Here is a 23,265-nt window from a genome sequence, read left to right as displayed (position 1 = left end):
CTCCCTTACCTCTGCTTTGGGATTCTACCCAAGTGTTAGGACTGCAGCAATGTGAGATGAAGAACATAGTACAGTTTTGTACCTACCATAAATGTAGATGTTCGAAGATCCACATTGCTGCAGTCCAATTTACCCTCCCTCCTTCCCCTCTGTGTTTAGGGGTGGTTGTGTGGGTGGGGTTCTATTTTTGTAAATTTGTATATATTGTACATATATTAGGTACAGGAGTGTTTGGTGTTTTTTGGTTTTGGCCTTATCTTTTTAGGGTCTTCTGACATCTGGGGCAAGAAAAGACTGAGGATATGACGTCGGTCATGCGCATTTGTACCCTGACGTCCTGATGTCAGACAAATGCGCCTTGACCGACGTCAGCCTTATACTTTGGTATTCGGGCCGACTGGGACAGCGGACTACCCAAGTGTTAGGACTGCAGCAATGTGGATCTTCGAACATCTACATTTATGGTAGGTACAAAACTGTACTTTTTTTAAGGCGGTCAGTGTAGGGCATCTGCTTTAGGCCTGTGATTCTTTTAGTGAGGTATTTCTGCGGCCTTTCCAGTTGTTGCAGATGTCTTGAGAGGTACATGCCAAACAGGGCATTGTATTCTATAATGGGTCTAATGAGGGATGAGTACAGTGGGACAATGACCTCCTTTTTCCTGGATGAAAAGCCCTTAGTGATGAGGTGTGCCATATAGAAGGATTTCCTGACTGTTGTGGCGATGTGGTTATCGAACGTGAGACCACTGTCCACCTGTGTCCCTAAGTCTCTTATCACACTTTTGGTGTTTAGTGTACTGCCACCTATATGGTAATTCATGGATAAATGTTTTTTCCCAAAGGGGATAACTATACATTTCTTGGCATTCAGCTCGAGCCCATGGCTCTGGCACCAAGCATCTGTTTCTGTAAGGCCCTTTTGTAGAGTATCAACATAATTTGGGGATTCAATAATGGCTCCCAGTTTGCAGTCATCTGCAAACTTTGCTAGCCAGAGTCCCTTAGTGTTGGCCTGTACTTCAGAGAAGTAGGTACCAAACAAGAGCTGTCCCAGGACTGAACCCTGAGGTACTCCACTTGTCTGGAGCTGGATTTGGAGTCGGCTTCTTTACAGTATGGATTCTATCAATAAGCCAGTTCACAACCCATTGGGTGACGTAGGGATTAATGCACAGCTTAGTAAGTTTGTCTATGATTCCAGAGTGGGGGATGGTGTCAAAGGCCTTGGCAAGGTCTAGATAGGCTGTGTGGACCACCTTACCCTTGTCCATGGCTCTGGAGACTGATTCGAAGAAGTCAGTCAGGTTCAAGGGACAAGATCGGCCCTTCACGAACCCAAACTAGGTGGGGTCCAGTGTTTGAAGGTTGCCAATGTCTTTGTTTATAAGTTCCATGATAATACGCTCCATGGCCTTGCAGATGAGGCTCGTCAGACTGATGGGGCGGTAGTTTCCGGGATCCGAGGTGGATCCTCCCTTGTGGAGTGGGATAACAGTAGCTCTGCGCCACACAGTGGGTACAAAACCTACAAAAAATTCATATAACCTTTCATATGTGACAAGTTTGGGGTGTAGTGGTGGGTTATAAGTAGAACGGATATTCCATGTATTATCAAACACTCTGCGAATTATGTTCATACAATAAAGCAAAATTAACTTTCCTTAAAAACAACTTCAAATCAATAATTGTGGTTGTAAAATCAAAACATTTTGTTGGTACGAAAGTCATGCCTTTAGATAGCAGGTCAGCTGCCTCAGTGTTAATTATAACTTCAGAATAATTATAAACTTTAAAGTCTTTCTGTGTGTTACAAATGATTGAATATGAATCATTTTCACTTGAATCATGGCCTATTTCATTCTCATTGTACAATGCATGAAGTTCTGTTGGATCACTGGATGCTTCTAGTGTTTGCATTATGTCCTCCAATTTTTCATCTTGGGCCTGGCTCCTTGAAAAAAACATGCCTTGGAACCCCCCGTGCACTCTGCTTGCCTTGAGAGTAATATTTGTTTTTAATTCTCTCAGACCTTCGTAAGTCAGGGTACTCGCTAAGTCATAATTGGTGAACTCCCCACCTTCTATTTCAACTTCCAATGGTGGTTCAATATTATAGTTACCTTCATAGGGATGGCTGTTTTCACTAGTATTGAAATGCTTACGTTTATTCTGAAAGCCATGTGGTTTAGGTTAGGCAAGTCCATTAGCATATTCTTTTAAGTCTCTTGTTTATTTTATTACTTTTTCCTTTTTTTTGAGTTTGTCTGTATACTGGTGAAAATTGTTCATAGGTTTATACTAGGCTATCTGCCCTAGGGCATTTATAAGTCTAGCCAGAGTATGTTTGGTTTTCGCCACCCATTTTAAATTAATTTTGCCATGCCCTTTTTTGAGGTTAGTATACTGTGCCTCTGTCTAACAGTGACACAGAAGTGATACCCGGGGTAAACCTATGATCTCCCATCCACTCATCAAGATTCCTCTTGAAGAGAGTCAATGAGGGACTCTGCCTAACCTGGACTGGGATTTTATTCCAGAGTGAAGGGAGCCTCTGGGTTATGAATCTGTCCCTCCAGCATGTCCTATTTATTTCAGTGCTGAGGTTCAAGTCTCTCGAGCACGTAGCTCGATGGGATTTGGATTTTTTGAGGTGCAGCATGTCCCTTAATTCCGGGTTGGACATGGCTTTATACGTCAGGCACAGATCGCCTCTGAGCAGGCGGTATGCCACTGAGTAGAGCTGGAGTTTCTTTAACCGGGCAGCATATGGCATCTGTTTGAGCCCTTTGATCCTCTTGGTGAGGTACTTTTGGGGTCTTTCCAGTTGCTGCAGGTGTCTGGTAAGGTACATCCCAAAAGGGGCATTGTAGTCGATCATGGGTCTGATGAGGGATGAGTAAAGAGGCACGATGACCTCCCCTGATCTAGATGTGAATCCTTTCATGATTAGATGGGCTATATAAAATGTTTTCTAACCACTTTGGCCATGTGGTTGTCAAATGAGAGATTGCTATCAACTTGGGTCCCCAGGTCCCTAATTACTTCTTCTGTACTTAGTGGATTACCACCTATGTGGTAATTTGTGGGCACTTTGTTTTTGCCAAAGGGGATGACTATGCACTTTTTGGCGTTTAGCTTGAGGCCATGGCTCTGGCACCAGTTGTCTGTTTCTATGAGGCCCTTTTGGAGGATGCTTGTGTTGGCTGGAGAGTCGATTATGGCGCCCAGTTTGCAGTCATCTGCGAACTTGGTCAGCCACAGTCCTTCCGTGTTGGCCTGTACCTCTGAGAAATATATACTGAACAAGAGAGGTCCCAGGACTGAGCTTTGTGGGATGCCACTTGTAACTGGTTTGGAGTCTGACATGGCTCCAGCAATTCTAACCATGTGGGTTCTGTCCTTGAGCCAGTTTGCAACCCATCTAGTGATATAGGGGTTTATATTTAAGCTGGTGAGCTTATCTATAATGCCTGAGTGGGGTATTGTATCGAAGGCTTTTGCGAGGTCCAGGTAGGATGTGTGGACCACCTTCCCCTCGTCAATGGCCTTGGTGACTGCTTCAAAGAAGTCGACCTGGTTTAAGAGGCAGGATCTGCCCTTAACAAAGCCAAACTGGGTAGGATCCAGTGTCTGTAGGTCCCCAATATCTTTATTTATGAGGTCCATGACGATCCTTTCCATAGCTTTGCAGACCAAGCTAGTCAGGCTTATGGGGCGATAGTTTCCAGGGTCTATTGAGGCAACACCTTTGTGGAGAGGGACCACTGTTGCTGTACACCACTCTTTGGGTACATATCCTGTAGTAAGGCTGAGATTGAACAGTAGTTTTATGTTTGGGTTTAGCTCTTCTTGGAGTTCATGTAGGATGCAGCCCGGGACACCGTCTGGTCCCATTGATGCTGTGTTTTTTGCTTTGGAGAGGGCGTCTCTTACCTGAGCATCTGAGATGTCGGGGGGGGGGGGGCAGCACTCTGCTGGGATAGATATTTGCCCTTTTGGTGAGGAGGGGGGGGGGTTTGCGCTGAACCTGTCAGCTAGGATGTTGGCAATGTCTGTGGGTTCGGTGTATTTTTTGTCATTTTGGACTAATTCTGAGCATATCTGGGAATTCCCACCCAGGTTCCTAACATAACTAAAGAAAGCCTTGTGATTATCCTTTGTGTCCTGTGCATTTTTTCTCTCGAAGCTGGCCTTAGACGATTTTATGAGTGCCCGTAGTTTTTTGCTAATACTGATCGGAGATGCCTTCCCTTTTTGGGATTTTGCTCTATCATGTAGTAGCTTCCTCCTTGTATTGTATAGTTTGTTTATGGCTGGAGTCCACCAGACAGGACGTCTGCCTTTGGAGGATTGGGTCTTGGTTTTATTTGGGATTGCATGATCCATGCATTCCTGAAGGTGTTCATAGAATGCATTTATAAAGGATTCTGTGGTCTGGGCCATATTTTCCACAGGCCCGGGGGCTTTGAAGGATTCCACCTCGGTTTTGAGGAGTGTGAAATTTGCTTTAGAGAAGTTTTTTGCTGTGATTTTCTGGGCAGGTGGTGGGGTCGGGATGTGAATATCCAGTGAGATTAGTTTATGGTCTGATCTTACCAGTGAGGGATACACTTCTGGTCTGGAGCATAGAGTCCCCATGTTAGTGATGATCAGGTCCAGTATGTTTTCCCCTCATGTGGGAGTGGTAACAAGTTGTTCCATAGCATTTGAGTTTATGAATTCTAGGAACCTTTGGGCTAGGGTGTTGGAGCTAGAGTAATGCTCCCAGTCTATGTTTGGGTAGTTGAAGTCGCCCAATATAATGGTGTTTGGAGAGACCTTCATATTTTCCAGTGTTCTCAGGAAGGCCGAGTGGGGTTCCTGGGTTTGGGAGGGTGGTCTGTAGCAGGGTATAAACTGGAAGGCAGTTTTACCCACTGTTAGTTGCACATGGATAGTCTCTGATGCTTCGTGCTGTGCCACCAACCTGGAGGTGTGGATATCTTTGATGAATATTGATACTCCCCCTCCTTTTGTGGTTCGGTCCAAATTTTGGGGCCGAAAAGCATGGTATGAGGTATAACCTGGTAGTGCTGGGGTGCTCTCGGGAGCCCTGAACCAGGTTTCTGTTACTGCACAGATATCTATGTTCTCCATGCTAAGGAGAGTTTTGAGTGCATGCATCTTGAGGTTTAGACTTCTGGCGTTGACTAGCATTACTCTTAGTTTCTTATCCCTTGTGATACCTATGGAGGTGGGTTTGTCTTTTGAGCCTTGCCTAAAAAAGGCACTATGGGGGTAGCAAGAGCCTTTGCTAATATCTGAAAGCCCAGGGGTGTCAGGTGCAAGTCGTCCCTAGCGAAGCATCGTGGCTTGTCGAGCATATCATCCCAGGCTGACAGGCGTTGGATCCCCTTTGAATGACACCAATACTTAAGCCAATTGTTGAAATTGATCATCTTGTCTTCATATTGTGGCATCATTCTTGGTGAGGGTAAGATGCTACTCAAGGTCAGGGTCATACCGGCCTGGGCTACATGCTCAGAGAGCTCCTCTATGTCTCTTTTCATGTAGTCCAGGGAGGTACGTCTCAGGTCATTCACACCAGCATGGACAATGACTGAGTCATATTTGTACTTGCCTTGGAGTGACCTGAGTGCTTGTGTTATGTGGCGGATCCTAGCGCCCGACAGGCTGCTCACCATGACCTTCTCCTTGTTCAGCCTGGTGAGCGGGACGTCAGTGTGCCTGACGATAGAGTCACCTATTACAATTGTATCAGGTGTGTTGTTTAGCCTTATGGGCTGTGACTGTTCGGCACACTGGCTTTGTGAGATATGTGTTGCACGTGTTTTGTTTTGGGGTAGCGATTGCTTGGGTGTCTGCTTTGGAGGTCTCTGCTGCTTAGGCAGATCTTAGAGCCTCCGAGTATGTTTTTGTGTGATTATGTGTTTGATTTGCTGTCGTGGTAGGTCTATGTGAGACTGGAATTGTAGTGAGTGTGGTTTCCTTCTCCTCCTGACTGGTTATGCCAGTACTGAGTTGAGAGAGCTTAGCCTCCAGTTTGGCTATATGGTTGCATCTCTCACATGTGTTGGAATTTGTTGGGGGGAGGAAAGGGTTGTCTGTGTACATGAGGCAGTTGTAATATTGCCTCAAGATTCCCAGATTCACCAGCTGGACCGGAGAGGAGATTGACAACTGACCTTTGGACATGCTAGAATAGTATTGGGAATTCCTTATATTCATACTTAGTGTTCATATGCCATATCTTCCCGTATGCGCCTGTCTAAAATGGCCAATGCATTACTTAGAGTTGATTTTTTTGTCATTATATTTAACCAAAAGCTCTAACAGTTCGAATCCAAACCTGTCGAACAATTGAAGTAAATCAAGGTGCAGAGGGGAGTCAGGAAGGAGACCTGTGGGGTACTTCCACAGTCGCAAACCTTTAGGGATAATTTTTTAGCCTTAAATATTCCCTGAGGTATGCATTCTCTAACTGTAATTTCTTGCACCTCATAAGCTTTTTGTCATCGTCATTAAGCTTACCCTCTGTGGAAGATGGCATTTGTTCGTTAACAGTTAAAAAAGTAATAGTAGCTTCCAGCCAGTCCTGGAGTTGTGGAATGCCCTTCTTTGAAGTAATGTCCATTGCAGTTACATGATTATTCGCTGCAGACCTTCCTTCTAGTCTGTTTGTGTTGGTTACTGGAGGTTGTAGCTGAGTTCCGCCTAGATAATGCAATAAATCTCTCTGAAGTGGCAGGTGTACATTGGCTAAACAGTGCGGCGTTAGCAAAATCTGTAGATGGAGCAAGTGCTCCCCGCTGTGGTTTAATGGTGGAATTGGATCCAAAAGTGCTCGGTTCCCTTAAGCGATCATATAACACATTTATTCTCTGTGACAATTGAAGGGTTAAAGCTGTTAAGTTTCCAATACTGCTGTCACTAGATACCATAGATTCTTGTATATTTTCCTGTGTAGGATTAGCTGAGGAAACATCCAAAGGACTGCCAGATGTCATACTAATACAAACAAGGCAAAAACTCACAAAACCAAGTAAAAAATCCCAAAGGCAGTCAACACATGTAAAAACAGCTTGAAGAACGACTGTAGACTGCCACACATTGATGCTGAGGAGAAATAAAATGCAAACAAGAAATGGTTAAGTGTGGAGCCTGCACATGATGTAATAAAATTCAAGTGTCGAACAGCTTTACTGTTAGGAATAATACATATTATCTTAGGACAGATATATTTGCACTTCTAAAGCAGTAGTATACCCGGCCTCATTAAATCCTGCCTGTGTTTCTATATAGGAAAGACGGAGAGAAGGTTCTGTCAGAGAATATACGAGCATGAGTATGCCATTAAAAAGCATAATACAAATAATGCCTAGCAAAGCATATTACCAACAATGAAGGGCATGTTTTCCATTACATGGCTATAGATCATGTCATTATTGACGACAATAAACTATGGGCACTGATGTTAGAAATCAGTGAACTTAAATGGCAGATTCATCTACAGGCTGACAGCTGGAAATGAGTGAAGCTCCATCGCCCCCATTTTTAAGTTAAAAGAACTAGAAAGGAAAAAAGTCCAAGTGAACACACAGTAATGGGGCTGTGTATATCTATATATATATATATATCTATATATATATATATATATATATATATATATATATATATATATATGAAAAATACATAGGCCACAAATTGATCACACAAAAGTGTAAGCAATAATTAGGAGAAAGTTTAAAAAAATGTTTTTGCTTATACAGCTTGTTTTTAAAGAGTAATTTAATTATGCATTAGTGCATGCAAAATTTTAGCAACTCATTGTGTCTTTTTTTAATGTTAAGTGCATAGATTCATTGTGTAGTGGTTCCCTTACAGCACTCGATTAGTTAATGTGTGAGTTATTTTAAATTCAGCATCAATGTGTGGCAACCAATGATAATGGATGGTAAAGCATAAGGGAAGTGACATTTGTGAACTTTGTTTGCCTGATGAAGTTTTACACATTGTGAAATGAAAACGCTAACCAGTTTTTATTGTTTTATGTATTAAAGTGGTGCTTGCACCCTTTGAGTATTTGTATACAGTCTACAGTCATTCTTCAAGCTGGGTTTACATTCGTTGACTGCATTTGGGATTTTTTTACTTGGTTTTGTGAGTTTTTCGCTTGTTTGTTACATTATCAGTTCTCTGTCTTACCCTTTGGACTATCTACTGCACCAAGCGTATTCACAAAATGCCTAGCTCCAGTCATTGCTTTTTGAAAGCTTCAAGGCCTTCCCATTTCTCCATGTTTGGATGATTGTCTTATATTTGCAGACTCTTTTCCAGCTGAGAAAAAGTTTCTGGCACTGTTCAGAAACTTATAATTAGTCTGGGTTTTCAGATCAACTTGCAGAAGCCTTCTCTCATCTCTTCCCACAGGACTCTCTTTCATAAACATAAAAAGTAGAGATATTTCATTAGTTCTTCCTGTCAAGCTCAAGTGTTTGCAAGGGAGTTTCACATGATTCTAATGTACATAGCATCAAAAGATACTCATGTTGCCCTTTGCCAGACTACACATAAGGAACAAATCAGTGGCACCTCATATCAGTCTGAATTTGAGCATCTATGCCCTTTGACTTCTCAGATTCCAGTTATGGGGTTTATAAAGAGGGTGATTAGATGGTATGTAGACTAGATAGATTATAATCCAGGTCTTCTATTCTCCCTTTTGACCCACCTCCAGTCAGTCATCACAGACACTTTAGACCTGACACCAGGAGCAGTTTCAGAAAGGGTAAAAGTGCAAGCTCTGTGGAATCCTGAAGACAGACAACATAAATTTCAGAGAGATGTTGGCAGTGATCAGTGCACTGAAGGCCTTAAATCAACTCTGGTATCCAGGATATCTGCAAGTGTACACATGCAAAACTTCAGTGATGCAGTACATATGCAAACAGGGGATACCATATCCTACACTCTCTGTAGACTGTTTATTATAGCCTGGGAGGTAGAAATTCAGCTCAGTCTGACTGTTCACTCTGTATACATTACATCAGACCTAAACTTTATTTCAGACAATCTCAACAATACCAGGACAGACCCCCCTACACACGCACACACAAATGGAAGCTTCCTCCTGAGAGTCTTCCAAGTATTAATCCAGCTGTGAGGAATACCTTAAATAGATCTGTGTGCTTCCTGTCATTACAGACAACTAAGGAAATTCTGCTGCAGGACTCCTAGAAGGTAGATGTATTCATTTTCTCATGAATGTGAATGTTCCTGTATGCTTTTCAACCATTTCCATTAATAACCAGAGTTGTTCTAAAGATCCAGAAGGAGACTCCAAAAATAGTGCTAGTGATTTTCTTTTGGCTAAGGCAAGAGTGTTTCTCCCTTCTTTTCAGTTTAGCCAGGAGCTGTTACTATACGCTTCCACACAGACTGGATTTCTTAAACAAGGTGGGCAGTTTCATGCATCCCAGTCTGGAAACTCTTCAACTAACTGACTGGATGATAGAATTGTGATACACACCTTTTTTTTTCTGAAGATGTGCAGCAGGTACTAAAGGAGGCGATAAAACTTGCTACTAGAGAATCATATTTATGCACGTAGAAAAGATTTTATAGTTGGTGCTGTCAAAGAACTAAGATCTTCTCCAGACCAGGCTGCCACTGATTCTTGATTGTGTTTGAGTTACTGTCTTATGGACTAGTGTACTCTTCTTTCAAGGTACATTTGTCAGCCATTTCTGTTTTGTCTACTTTTGGATCCTCCTATTTCTAATAATGTCCAAGTTAAATGGTTTGTGAAAGGGGTGTGACATTCTAGCTCACCTTGGAAACAGGTTTGTTCTTAATTTTGTACTTGAAAAGCTTATTGTGTCCATTTGAAGCAGCTCATCAGGCCAATTTGAGGTTCTTAACATGGACAACTCTTTTACTCATTTCTCTGGCATCTGCTATGAGAGTATCTGAATTACAAGCTCTTTTAGTGAGTCAACCCTGCCTAATTTTTCACAAGGACAGTGTTTCTTTGTGAAAAGTCTTACCTTTATGCCTAAAATCATTTCAAGTTAGACTATTAATTTAGCTGTTTTGTTTCATGAACCAAAGAACATGGGAGAGAAGATTTTTCTGGATATACACAAGCAGCTCAGGTACTACCTAGACTAAATTTGACCTTTCAGGAAAGCTGACCAGCTGTTTGTCTCCTATGAGGGTAAAAGGAAAGGGCAACCAGTGCCAAAGCTGACTATTTCTAGATTGTTTCATGTCATTTCTTTTTGTTATACTCACCACAGCAAGCCACATTTAAGTTCAAAACAAGCTTTGTTTAGGCCATTCTTCATGGGCTTCTGGATGCTTAGTTTTAGGCCACCTCATTTTTCGTTCTAACTAGGTTGTGGTAGTCAGTCCATATAACTAAAGCTACTGCAGTGGTGATCTGTATGCCAAACATAGTGTAGTCATGTAAGTAAACTTGCCATAACAGTGTATGTTGTAATAGATCATTATTGCAGTAGCCATCCCTCCCTGTAGCAGCCCTCTTTTTTTTCTTGCTGGTGTTCAAAAAATGCTGTGAAGATTTTGATGTCCAATTTTGTATGGAGCCCCACATGAGCTCCTGGCAATTGAAGTGCATGGAAAGCACCCAAAGCTCTGAGAAGCTGATTAGTGCAGGGGGTAAGACCCATATAGATTAGACTACTGTAGCAGTGATCTTTTAGAAGATCTACCATTATAGCAAGTTTTATTACACAACTGTATTTTTGCTAGTTGTGTTTTAAGTATGTGTATTACCCTTTTGATAAATAATTATTTTGTCACATTTTCAAGTAAACCATATTTATGGCTGGTACCGTGCAATATGATGCAGACCAAACTAATCTAATTGTTCATACCTTAGTTCTCAAACCTTCACTTCTGCAGCAAAACCCAGTCCCAGTTCAGCTTAGATGCTGTGTCCAACTTATCTTTTTTAGACTATGTTAGTTGCATTAAAGAATATAGTGTTTTTAAACATACGAAAAACCTTACCCCATTTGCTTTTTCATTTAGGATAACCAAGGCTCTGCTGGAACAGGACGGAGTAAACTGGAGGGAAAAACTTCCACCAATCCCACAAGTGCCAGCTACATCTCAGCTGCACAGACCGACAGCAAATGAAACTACCTCATTACAAAACAGCACAAATAACGACTTGGGTAGTAACACAATGCCACAAAATACTGGTATGTAACTTGCTTAATTTCATTGCCGTTGTACTACTTCTGCATGCTTTCTTTTAATTTGTTAAATCATTTCCATGTTTAAAATTCTAAACTGTTACGTATCCTGCTCAAGCCTTCTTTATAAATGCACTTCGTTTTTCTAAGCTTTTCACGTGTAAAATAAGTATGTAACATTACAGTGTGCACTCATGATGTCCTTCAAGAATGCAACTGCAGTCATAACATGTGGGTTGTCCTGCCTCAAGCAGCCCTCGGTCGGCCGGATTCCAAAGTCTGGGTCCGACGTCGGCTGATGTCGCATTTCTCTCCGACGTCAGAGCGGCTGGAGTACATAAGCATCAGCCGACGTGATTTTCTTCAGTCTTTCTTGCCGCGCGGTGCCCGAAGCAGAAGCAGTTCGCAAGTGCCGGTCGGTCAGCTCCTGTATTGTACGATACCGAAGTCATCAAAAAAGCTAAGTACCCCGTTGGGGACCTTGTCTTGCCTCAGCCGATGTCAGAAATTACTGAAAAAGTTAACAATTGTCTTTTTTGTGGTAAACAAATACCTCATAAGGATTTTCACTCTTACTGCCTCCCTTGCCTGGGCCCAGACCACGACGTCTCGGCCCGTGTAGCCTGTGCTCGCTTCAACAAGCGCACTCTCAGGCGCCGGGCGGAGTTCGCTGAAGATTTTTTCGGCGATAATTTTGCTTACACCATGCCGTCGGATCTTCTGACATCGCAAACTCCCAAAAAGCGAAAAGAGCGGGACCGACATCCTCGGCCCGCGTTTACCACCGACTCCACGCCAAAACCTAGCGCGAGTGCTCTGGTTCCCTCTGAGATGGTCTCTCCACCGCTCCGAACCGAAGACACCGCATTACCGACGACTCCGATTCCAGACATTACTCCGACGCCAGTTATAGATTTTCCTCCGGATACCGAAACCGAGGAAATGCCCGAGACCATTGCTGTAGACAAGGTCACTCCTGCACGTGGAGCTGCCAGGCCCCCTATGGCCATGTCTATTAAGGCCTACACTAGGGCTAAGGCAGCCAGCAAAACAAAGCATATTACTTCTAAATCCTTACCTCAGCCGACTCCGGAGACACAAATTATGTCCATGGCTGCTGATTTAATTTCCATGATTAGAGGTTCACAGGCCCATCCTGAGAGAGCATCCCAGCTTCCTCCTGATAAAAGGCCTCAGGTTGAACCCTCTGACCCTACTCCTTCAGATGAAGATTCTGAGGGCTCTGTCCACTCTGATAGCCAGGAAGAGCTCTTCCAGACCTATGAGGACTCGGATGCAGAAGATTCCATCCCTTCGGCCTCCCCTCCTGAGGATATTTCTTTTGGGGAAGTTCTGCACACCATGAGGGAACATTTCAAGTGGCAAGGTCAGGAATATTCTGATTCTAGGAAACGCCTTAGGACTTTCCTTAAGAAGCCTCAGCACAGGCCCTTAGCTATTCCTCCTGTACTTGATGTTCTGGATGATTTGTATTCTGACTCTAGTGCTACCCCTGATTCTCTTCCTCCTGCTCCAGCCAAGCCAGACAGGTATTACAGGGTCCCAGGAACTCATTCCCATTTATTCAGGGCCCATTCTGCTGATTTGGAAACTATTTCACAGGGGCCTAAAGGAGTTTCAGCCTCCACCTCAAAAAATCCTTTGCCCTCCAACAGGGAAGCTAGGTCATTAGAGAGATGGGGCAAAAAGGTTTACACATCCACTACCTTATCTATGAGAGCTTTAAATTGCCTTTTTCATATGTTGCAATATCAGGATTATCTCTTAGAAGATTTACAAAAAACATTAGCTTCTCCTGATCCTTTAGACAGGAAGACTTTGCAGGAAGTTGTACATAACACTCAGCAAGTAAGCAATCACTTCCTGCAGTGTGGATATGATGCACTGGAAGCTTCATGTAGGGCAGCTATGGCAGGGGCGGTGATTCGGAGACATGCTTGGTTAAAAGATCAACCTCTACCAGATCATGTAAAAGCAAAACTTCTGGATGCACCTTTGGAAAAGAACAAGCTTTTTGGTGCAAATGCTAAGGATGTGTTAAAGACCATCAAGAAAAGCAAAATCAGTTCAGACTGTGAAAGATTTCCTCCAGGTTCAACCCCCCAGATTCAGTAGGAATTGGCCTTCAAAAAACTGGTCCTTTCCTAATCCAGAAAAGTTTCAAAAGGGTAAGAACAGACGTGGCCGAGGAAGAGGCCAATACAGAGGCCCTTACAGGGGACGACAGTGGCAGCCAGGAAACCAAAGAAGTGACGCAGGGGTTCTACCTGCCCAACAACCACAAACTCAATGACTTTCCTCTACTACCGCCTACCAGGGAACAACTAGAAGCTCCCTTGGGCGGGAAATTATCTCTGTTTGCAGAAAAGTGGCACAGACTGACAAAGGACACATGGATTTTGGACATTATAGACCGAGGGTACAGGTTTCATTTTCATATCTTACCAAGAAAACAAGGCATGCCAAACCTACCACAAAATCAGAGGGCAGAGGCTATCAAGCAAATCACTCTGCTGACTCGAATGAAAGCAATAGAAAGAGTTCCACAACAAGAACAAGACCAGGGGTTTTACTCAAGACTGTTCCTTGTTCCAAGAAAAGAATCTCAATGGAGACCAATACTGGACTTGTCCGCATTAAACACCTTTCTCATAGTACCAAAGTTCAAAATGCTGACTCTACAGCAGCTCCTTCCCATGCTGGGCAAGGAGTCGTGGCTGATTACTCTGGACCTCAAGGAGGCATACCTGCATGTCCCTATCAGACACAGCTGCAGAAGATACCTCAGATTTCTTGCAGGGCCAGAGCATTATCAATTCTCAGAATTGCCATTTGGCTTATCTACTGCCCAGAGTATTTACAAAATGCCTGGCTTCAGTAATTGCTCATTGCAGGCTCCAGGGTATACAAATTTACCCGTACCTGGACGACTGCCTCATACAAGCGGACAACAAATTGATGTTGACAAAAAACCTGGATTATGTCATACGATTACTTCAAGCTCTGGGATACACAGTCAACTTCCAAAAGTCAAGACTGCAGCCATCCCAGCAAATAATCTTCTTAGGAGCCAAACTAGACACAGCCTCTCAGATGGCTTACCTGACAGAAGACAAGCAAGAGAAGTTAACTCATTACTTCAAAGGTTTAGCAAAACTCACCCAGATGACTGCAAGGAGATTCCTACAGGCCCTGGGTTACATGGCATCCTGCATTCTACTGGTTCCATTAGCAAAACTACACATGAGAAAGCTTCAATGGTACCTAAAAAGCATTTGGTCTCAACACAGCAACAACTTGGAGACAATCATACCACTCATTCCATGCCTACAAAAGGAATTCCTATGGTGTGCCTCGGTGAGCCAGGAAAACACAGGTATGTCATTCAAAAAAACCACAGATAACACAGACCATGACTACAGACGCCTCAGACCTTGGATGGGGGCGCACATGGAAGGCAGGTGTATACAAGGACAATGGTCTCCAAAGGAAACACATCTGCATATAAACCAAAAGGAAATGCTGGCAGTAATGCATGCCATCGAGGACTTTCAACACCAACTCCAGCAAGGCCATTTAATGATACGGACAGACAACACCACTGTGATGTGGTACATAAACAAGCAGGGGGGCACCCACTCTTACCCCCTTTGCAGACTGACAATGCAGCTTTGGGAGAAATCACTGAGCCTAAACATCCAGTTACAATCCCAGTTTGTTCCAGGAAAAGACAATGTGTTGGCGGACAGCCTAAGCAGGAATTTCACAGATCCACACAAGTGGAGGTTACATCCGAAGGCCTTCAGACAACTCACTTCGACATGGGGCAAGCCAGAAGTGGACCTATTTGCCTCTCACCTCAACCATCTTCTACCAAAATTTTGCATAAGGACATACCATCCAAAAGCTTGGAAAATAGATGCCCTCTCATTCAACTGGAACTCCCTAGCAATCTATGCATTCCCACCTCTGCCACTGATGACCTCAGTATTACTAAAGATCAAAGCAGAGAAGCCCAAGGGAATCATAATAGCTCCCGATTGGCCAAGACAACACTGGTACCCACTACTACGGAGCATATGTCACACCAGGAGGTGGGCCCTCCCCCAGTGGCCTCTACTTTTGACTCAACACAATTTCAAACACTGCATCCAAATCTTCAGACACTGCAGCTAACAGCCTGGGAGATCCCATAAATAACTTCAGCTTATCTCTCTCCAAGGAAGTTCAGCGGATACTAACAGAGGCTCAAGACCATCCACCAGAAAGGTTTACTTAGCAAAGTGGAAAAGATTCAGCAATTGGAATACCAGCAAGGGACATGATGCATCATTGTTGAACATCCCACTCATCTTGGAATATTTGGCAGATATGTTAAAGAACGGCCTCTCATATTCTTCCATAAAGATACATGCACCTGCTATTTCAGCTAGATACAACACTGATCCTCCTGTTTTTTCTCACCCCTTACTAAGACAATTCCTCAGGGGAATCAAGAACATTAAGCCACCAAGAAAGGCCCCAGTGCCAGCCTGGGACCTCAATTTTGTCTTAGAAAAACTGACTCTACCTCCATTTGAGCCAGCAGCTTCAGTTGACTTGCAATTTCTCTCATGGAAGACAGCTTTCCTGTTGGCAATTACCTCAGCAAGAAGGGTTTCGGAGCTACAGGCCCTAATGGCAATACCACCCTTTATTATTTTTCATAGAGACAGGGTTTCATTAAGGACCAACCCTACTTTTATGCCAAAGGTGGTATCTAGGGTTTCTTTAAATCAAGCCGTTCATCTGCCTGCTTTCTTCCCCAATCCTGAGAATAAGGGGGAAAGACTGTTGCATACCTTGGACATTCACAGACAACTTCGATACTACCTGGACAGAACCAAGGCCAGTAGGAAGTCTGAACAACATTTTGTAGCTTACGCCCCTGCAGTCCAAGGAAAAGCAATTTCAAAACAGACTATTTCTAAATGGATTGGACATTGCATCAGATTTTGTTATTCCTTTCATGGAAAGACTGTTCCAGCCAATGTCAGACCACATTCCACCAGAGCTACAGCCACCTCTACAGCATTCGTAAGAGGGGTGCCTACCAAGGACATTCTAGAAGCTGCTACATGGAGCTCCGTGCATACATTCTCCAAACACTACAATCTCCCTCTATACTCCAGATCCAGAGCAGGCTTTGCTTCGCAGTCCTGCAGGGTTTGATTGCCACACCATCTCTTTCCTAGAGCATTCCTCCTCGCCCAGCTAAGCTATGGTATTCTACCCACATGTTATGACTGCAGTTGCATTCTTGAAGGACATAGTACAGTTTTGTACCTACCATAAATGTAGATGTCCGATAGACATGCAACTGCAGTCGGATTTTCCTCCTCCATACCCTCTATGCCTAGGGTCCACTCCTATCCCTGTTACTCTTAGCTGGGGATATCTGTTATGGTGTATTTGTTTTATTACTCATTTATTTGTTTGGAATCCTGTTTTTGTCTTCCAATTTGATTACAGCCTTCCTTGGAGGGCACCTGGCGTCTGGGGCAAGAAACACTGAAGAAAATGGCGTCGGCTGATGCTTATGTACTCCAGCCGCTCTGACGTCGGAGAGAAATGTGACATCAGCCGACGTCGGACCCAGACTTTGGAATCCGGCCGACCGAGGGCTGCCTGAGGCAGGACAACCCACATGTTATGACTGCGGTTGCATGTCTATCGGACATCTACATTTATGGTAGGTACAAAACTGTACTTTGCGAAGCATGCAGGTAGTTCTTGTATCAGTCTTTATCTCTTTTATTATTTCTAGGCATTTGCGTTAGCCTGAAATCTTCAGAGCTAATTCTTTAGTTCAGTTGTTTGTGCTTGGTGTGTGTCAGCCACAGATCGTTTGCCTATAGAAATTACTTTTTGTGTTGGTTTTAGATTTCCAGCTTGCTTAAAGATGCTATTTAGCATTTTATTTTGGATAGCGTATTAAGAATGCAATTTATAAAGAGCCACAAATAAATGTTAACTATGTAAACCCATTAGACACTAGGAAAATGGAGATGAGAAAAAAAACAGGACTTCAGGTTGACATGTTATATTGCCTTAATCCTCTGTACTAAACTGCCAAATATCTGAAAGGGCATAGCTTGCTAAATAAAATGACATAGATACTATATTTGTAGCATATATGGTTCATGATTTGCATCAGTAGTTGTTATGCCTGTTTATGAATATGCGCAGGTTAGCCGTATCTACCTCATTCATATATCTGCCCTGTCTCAGTTAGCCTATTTGTTTTCCCTGCCCCTCCTTTTTGCCACAAGCAAAATCATTCCATAATTCTTGACATGGGAGGGTCCATCCTGCCCAAGGAAGAGTATGGCCTTTCAGCCTTTCGTTGGTGACATTACCATCCCCTGTCATTACAAAGAGTGAGAAAACCAGAAGGTAGGCAATCATATATGTAGCATAGAACAGGGATTTGACATGTACAAGAGGAAGGTAAGTCCTAACTGGGGTGGCGCAAGTGTGACATTGCAAGCATTGCCTTCCATAATGCAGGCTAGCTCCCAACCCCCTCAACCCCAGCTACCAAGAGGTTGGTAGCTTGCTTGCAATCAGGAAAACACTTCCTGGTGTCCTCTGGGAAGTGCCCTAATAGTGAGTAGAATTTCACACTCTTTTCCTGGATGGGCAAACGGAGAAAGCCACTTATTCCGATTAACCTTGTCCTGGGTCCTCCATCTCCCGAGCTGCTAATTGAACTCCAGTCATCTGGTTCGTAGTCAGGATTGTATCCCTGTACACCACAGGGTCAGCATGATAATCATATTTTGTTAATACTTCACAAACCTTTACTGAAAATTGCTTGACACCATGTGAAAAGTGATGTCAAAGCAGGCAAAGTAGTTTTGATATTTATTGTGTACCTTCAACAAATACTGAATTATTTTTGCTTACATGGTTGTTTATGAAGACTTAAATTTCCATATTTTGTTTTTTTTCATTCATGTGCTCATTTTCCAATAAACCACTTAATCCATTTCACGTTCATGAAGGAACTAGAGTGTATTCAAGCAGTCGATTGGCACAAAGCAGTGAATATATTCATCAACAGGGTGCAAACCCATTGCAGAACATACTCACACAAACACACATGCATATACACATAGTCTTAATTACAAGGCAGTTTGGAGGAATGAGTGTGTCTTTGGAATGAGGAAGGAAACTAGAGCATGCAACTAAAGAAACAGTTGGATGCAGAGAGACCATGTAAATCCATATAGAAGGCACTCCAGCTACAGTGGATATAAAAAGTGTACACACCCCTGTTAAAATGCCAGGTTTTTGTGATATAAAAAATGAGACTACAATAAATCATTTCAAAACCTTTTCCATCTTTAATGTGACCTATAACCTGTACAATTCAATTGAAAAACAAACAAATATGTTAGGGGAAAAATATAAAAAATGTACAATACCCTGGTTGCATAAGTGTGCACACCTTTAAACTAATACTTTGCTGTGTGTGCGCACCCTTAAACTAAGACTTTGTTGAAACACCTTTTGATTTAATTACAACATTTAGTCTTCTTGGGTACACACCTGCCATCAATTAAAGAGACTCTGATTGACCCCAAATAAAGCTGAGCTGTCCTAGTAGGTTTTTCCTGACATTTACTCAGTTGCCTGCTCCAGCAAAAGCCAAGGTTCGCAGAGAGCTTACAAAGCATCAACGGGATCTCATTGTTGAACGGTATCAGTCAGGAGAAGGGTACAAAAAAATTTCCACAGCATTGGATATACCTTGGAACACAGTGAAGACAGTCATCAAAAAGTGGAGAAAATATGGGACAACAGTGACGTTGCCAAGAACTGGATGTCTCTCCAAAACTGATGAAAAGACTAGACGAAAACTGGTAAGGGAGGCTGCCAAGAGACCTACAGCAACACTGAAGGAGCTGCAGGAATTTCTGAAAAGCACTAGTTGTGTACTGCATGTAACAACAGTCTCTCGTATTCTCCATATGTCTGGACTATGGGGTAGGGTGGGAAGCCTTTTCTTACGCAGAAAAACATCAAAGCCTGGCTAAAATTTGCAAAACAATACATTAAGCCTCTCAAAAGCATGTGGGAAAATGTGTTATGGTCTGATGCGATCAAGGTTGAACTTTTTGGCCACAATTCCAAAAGGTACGTTTGGCGTAAAAACAACACTTTGCATCACCAAAAGAACACCATCCCCATGATTAAACATGGTGGTGGCAGTATCATGCTTTGGGGTTGCTTTTCTTCAGCTGGAGCTGGGGCTTTAGTCAAGGTGGAGGGAATTATGAACAGTTCCATATACCAGTCACTTTTGGCCCAAAACCTTCAGATGTCTGCTAGAAAGCTGAAGATGAAGAGCAATTTCACCTTTTAACACAACAATGACCCCAAGCATACATCCATATCAACAAACGAATGGGTTTACCAGAAGAAAATTAAAGTTTTGGAATGGCCCAGCCAGAGCCCAGATCTAAATCCAATAGAAAATCTGTGGGGTGACCTGAAGAGGGCTGTGCAGAAGAGATGCCCTCGCAATCTGACAGATTGGGAGCGCTTTTGCAAGGAAGAGTGGGCAAATATTGCCAAGTCAAGATGTGACATGCTGATAGACTCCTACCCAAGAAGACTGAATGCTGTAATTAAATCAAAAGGTGCTTCAAAAAGTATTAGTTAAAGGTGTGCACACACAACTAAGTATTAGTTTAAGGGTGTGCACGCTTACGCAACCAGCATATTTTACGTTTTTTATTTTTTATATTTTTTCCCCTAACTGATTTGCTTGTTTTTCAATTGAATTGTACAGGATATAGGTCACATTAAAGATGGGAAAAGTTTTGAATTTATTTATTGTGGTCTCATTTTTTATATCACAAAAACCTGGCATTTTAACAGGGGTATGTAAACTTTTTATGTCTATCCTAAGTACAAAACTGGAGAACCAAGCAATGTGAAACTGCAACATTAACCACTGTGCTGCTGTGTCACCGCACACTATTTCAGAAACGGTCAGCTTTCATAAAACTACATTGTATCCACTGAAAAGATGTGAAGTTCTGTTTACTACTTGGGCCTTCCCTGATGGACACCAGGAAGTGGTTTCCTGATTGCAAGAAAGCTACCAACCTCTTGGTAGATTTGGCAGGGGTGGGGTGGAGGTCATGAGTCAGCTGGCATCATGGAAGGCAATCCTCACAATATCATGCTTGTACATTATATCCCAGTAAGGCAACATCGGGATGAGCAAAACTACCATTAACATATTATGTTTACTTTGTAAATTTATGAGGATATTCAGTACTTTTTCGAAATATATTTATAAAAATGTATGAAATTTTCTTGTCAAAAACAATGCATGTTATTACATGACATGATGTTATAACAGTAAAACTGATGTTGAAGTTTTGTTCATAATTTGCATATTTTGTAAGGTCTTAAAATCTGATTTTTAATAAAAGTAATTTAATGGTTTTATTTCATTATGTAGCATAGACAAAATGACTTCTATTTTATTTTTTAATACATTTGAGATATACACATTTTACTTTGCCATTCATGAAATGTTGACATTGTTTGCTGTGTGATATGCTTAATTTGCCTAAAATTCATAGGATTCACAATTAAGAGTGGGTAGGAGACAAGTGATGCAACAAAGCAGTAGCAGTTGTAGAGAGAGTTTCGTAGGAGGTTACTAGATTAGAGACCCTAGAACCCTAGTTATGTTAATCCTGAGTTGTCCCTGTTTTCCTTGGTTAGATGAACAGAATTCTCAGAGCGAGTCTGTGATATACCCAATGTAGAAGGCTTTCCTTACCAGTGTGGAAACTTGTTGGTCAAAGTTCAGATTGCTATCAGTCTGTGTTCCCAGATCTCACAGCACCACTGGGTTTGAACTTTGAGAGGTGCTGCCAATATTGGAATTAGCAGGGAGTTCCACTTTGCAAAAGGGGATAATAATGCACTTTTTTGCATGTAGTTTTAGACCGTGGCTTTCGCAGCAGTCATTTGTCTGTTAGACTCTCCTGTAATACGTTAACATAACTGGGGGACTTAATGATTGCACCCAATTTGCAGTCATCAGAAAACTTGGCAAGTCAAAGGTCGTCTGCTTTCCAAACAGTAAAGGGCCCAACACAGATCCTTGTGGTATACCACCAGTGATGGCTCTACTGGTAGAGGTGGAGTCACCATCTTTGACAGTTTGTGTTCTGTCGGTAAGCCAATTACCTACCCATCTAATGACATAAGGGGTGATCCCCAGCTGGGAAAGTTTCTGAATGATAACCGCGTTAGGAATTGTGTCAGAAGTCTTGGCTAGATCAATATAGGCATTATGCACTGTCTTACCTTCATCCATGGCTTTGTTGACTTTCTTGAAGAAGTCTACTAAGTTTAACAAGCATGATCTACCCTTAATAAAGCTAAACTGGGTTGGGTCTAGAGTTTGAAGGTCGCCTATGTCCTTGTTGATAAGGTCCATGATGATTTTTTCCATGGTCTTGCAGATGAGGCTGGTTAGACTTATGAGTCTATAGTTGCCAGGGTCGGTTGATGGCCCCCCTTTTTGTGTAAGGTGATTACCATTGCTATTCTCCATTCTGCTGGAACAAAGCCAGTTCTCAAGGTATGGTTAAAGAGAACCCCAACTGGATCTGCTAGGTCGTGTTTTACATTGCTTAATAAGCAACCTGGGATGTTATTGGGTCCCTTTGAGGCCATGTTTTTGGCCTTTGAAAGGTCAGATATGACTTGATCTCTACAGATACTAGGCAGAAGATTGGTGTCAGGTATGCTTTGGGGTATGGACGGTGGGAACAGAGGTGGTAAAGTTTGCACCAAATCTGTCAGTTAGCAGGTTGGCAATTTCCTCTGGTACAGTATGAGTGGTGCTATCCACTACCAGTTCAGCACATAGCTGAGCATTCCTTTTTAGATTTTTGAAGTAGTTGATTAATGTCTTATGGTTATCCTTGGCTAGGGATACTATTTTCACTTCATAGTTCACTTTAGAGGACTATACAAGAGTTCTGATTTGCTTGTTCAAACTGTGGAAGACATTCTTCCTCTACTGAGTCAGTTCTGTCTTGTGCTTAGATGTCAATTTCTTCCTCTTGTTATATAACCTGTTTATACTTGAGGTCCACCAGGGTGGCTTGTTTTTTTCAGGAGGACCTGGCTTTGATCAAGTCAGGTAGAGCCAAGTGTATACAGTTGTGTAAGTGATTATACAGGGCATTTGAGTACACCTCTGCATAGGAGTCATTGTTGTCTGTGATTGTGGGGGGTATAAAAGTATTTATACCATCGCTTACTAGGCTGTAGCTTGCTTTGGAAAAGTTTTTTTCTTTAGTTTTTTTTTTTTGCTCCTATAGGGGTATCAAGTGCAATAGTTACTTTGAAAGAGACTGATTTATGGTCCGACCTTACCAGGGAGCGTATCACCCGGGGGGGGGGGAGTACAGTGACCCCTGCATCCCCACATATTGGTGAGTACTATGTCTAGAACATTTGAGCCCCTTGTGGGGGTGCAGACTATCTGTTCTAGAGCATTTGTTTTGACAAAGTCCAGTAACCTCTGAGCGAGCATGTTTGTGCTCGTATATATCTCCCAGTCAGTGGAGGGATAGTCGACATTTCCCATGAACTAAGGTGTTGGGCTATATGGTGAGTGCCTCCAGTAAGTCCAAGTAGGTAGTGTCTTTTTCTTGGTTCATGGTGGGGGGACCTATAGCTAGCAATGATGTGGTAGGATGTTCATCGTGTTTCACTGTTGCAGTCATTACACTTGGGTTATCCTGCTGGCAGGTGACCCGCAGTCGGCCCGAGTTCCAAAGTCTTGCTTCTGCATCGGTTGCTGTCACTTCTTCCCAGACGTCAGTGCGCCAGGGGTATAAAAGTTGCAACTGACACCATTTTCATCAGTCTTTCTTGCCACGCGGTGCCCGAAGCAAAAGCAGTTCGCAAGTGCCGGTCGGCCGACTCCTGAG

The 23,265-nt window shown here is 42.7% G+C and overlaps 1 protein-coding gene across 1 annotated transcript in view; it reads left to right on the top strand.

Moving 5' to 3' along the window:
* The window catches only part of SPAG1 (sperm associated antigen 1), a 3,545,022-nt gene that overhangs the window by 2,767,725 nt on the left and 754,032 nt on the right, over nucleotides 1–23,265 (top strand). The window contains exon 13 of the mRNA XM_044075164.1: nucleotides 11,058–11,230. Within this exon, the coding sequence (XP_043931099.1) occupies nucleotides 11,058–11,230 (173 nt within the window). The remainder of the gene's footprint in view (nucleotides 1–11,057; nucleotides 11,231–23,265) is intronic.

The sequence above is a fragment of the Protopterus annectens genome, chromosome 6.part0 (genome assembly GCF_019279795.1).
Source record: "Protopterus annectens isolate FY-2018-M chromosome 6.part0, PAN1.0, whole genome shotgun sequence".
Classification (NCBI taxonomy): Eukaryota; Metazoa; Chordata; order Ceratodontiformes; family Protopteridae; genus Protopterus; species Protopterus annectens.
This window is presented reverse-complemented; position numbering and strand designations above follow the sequence as displayed.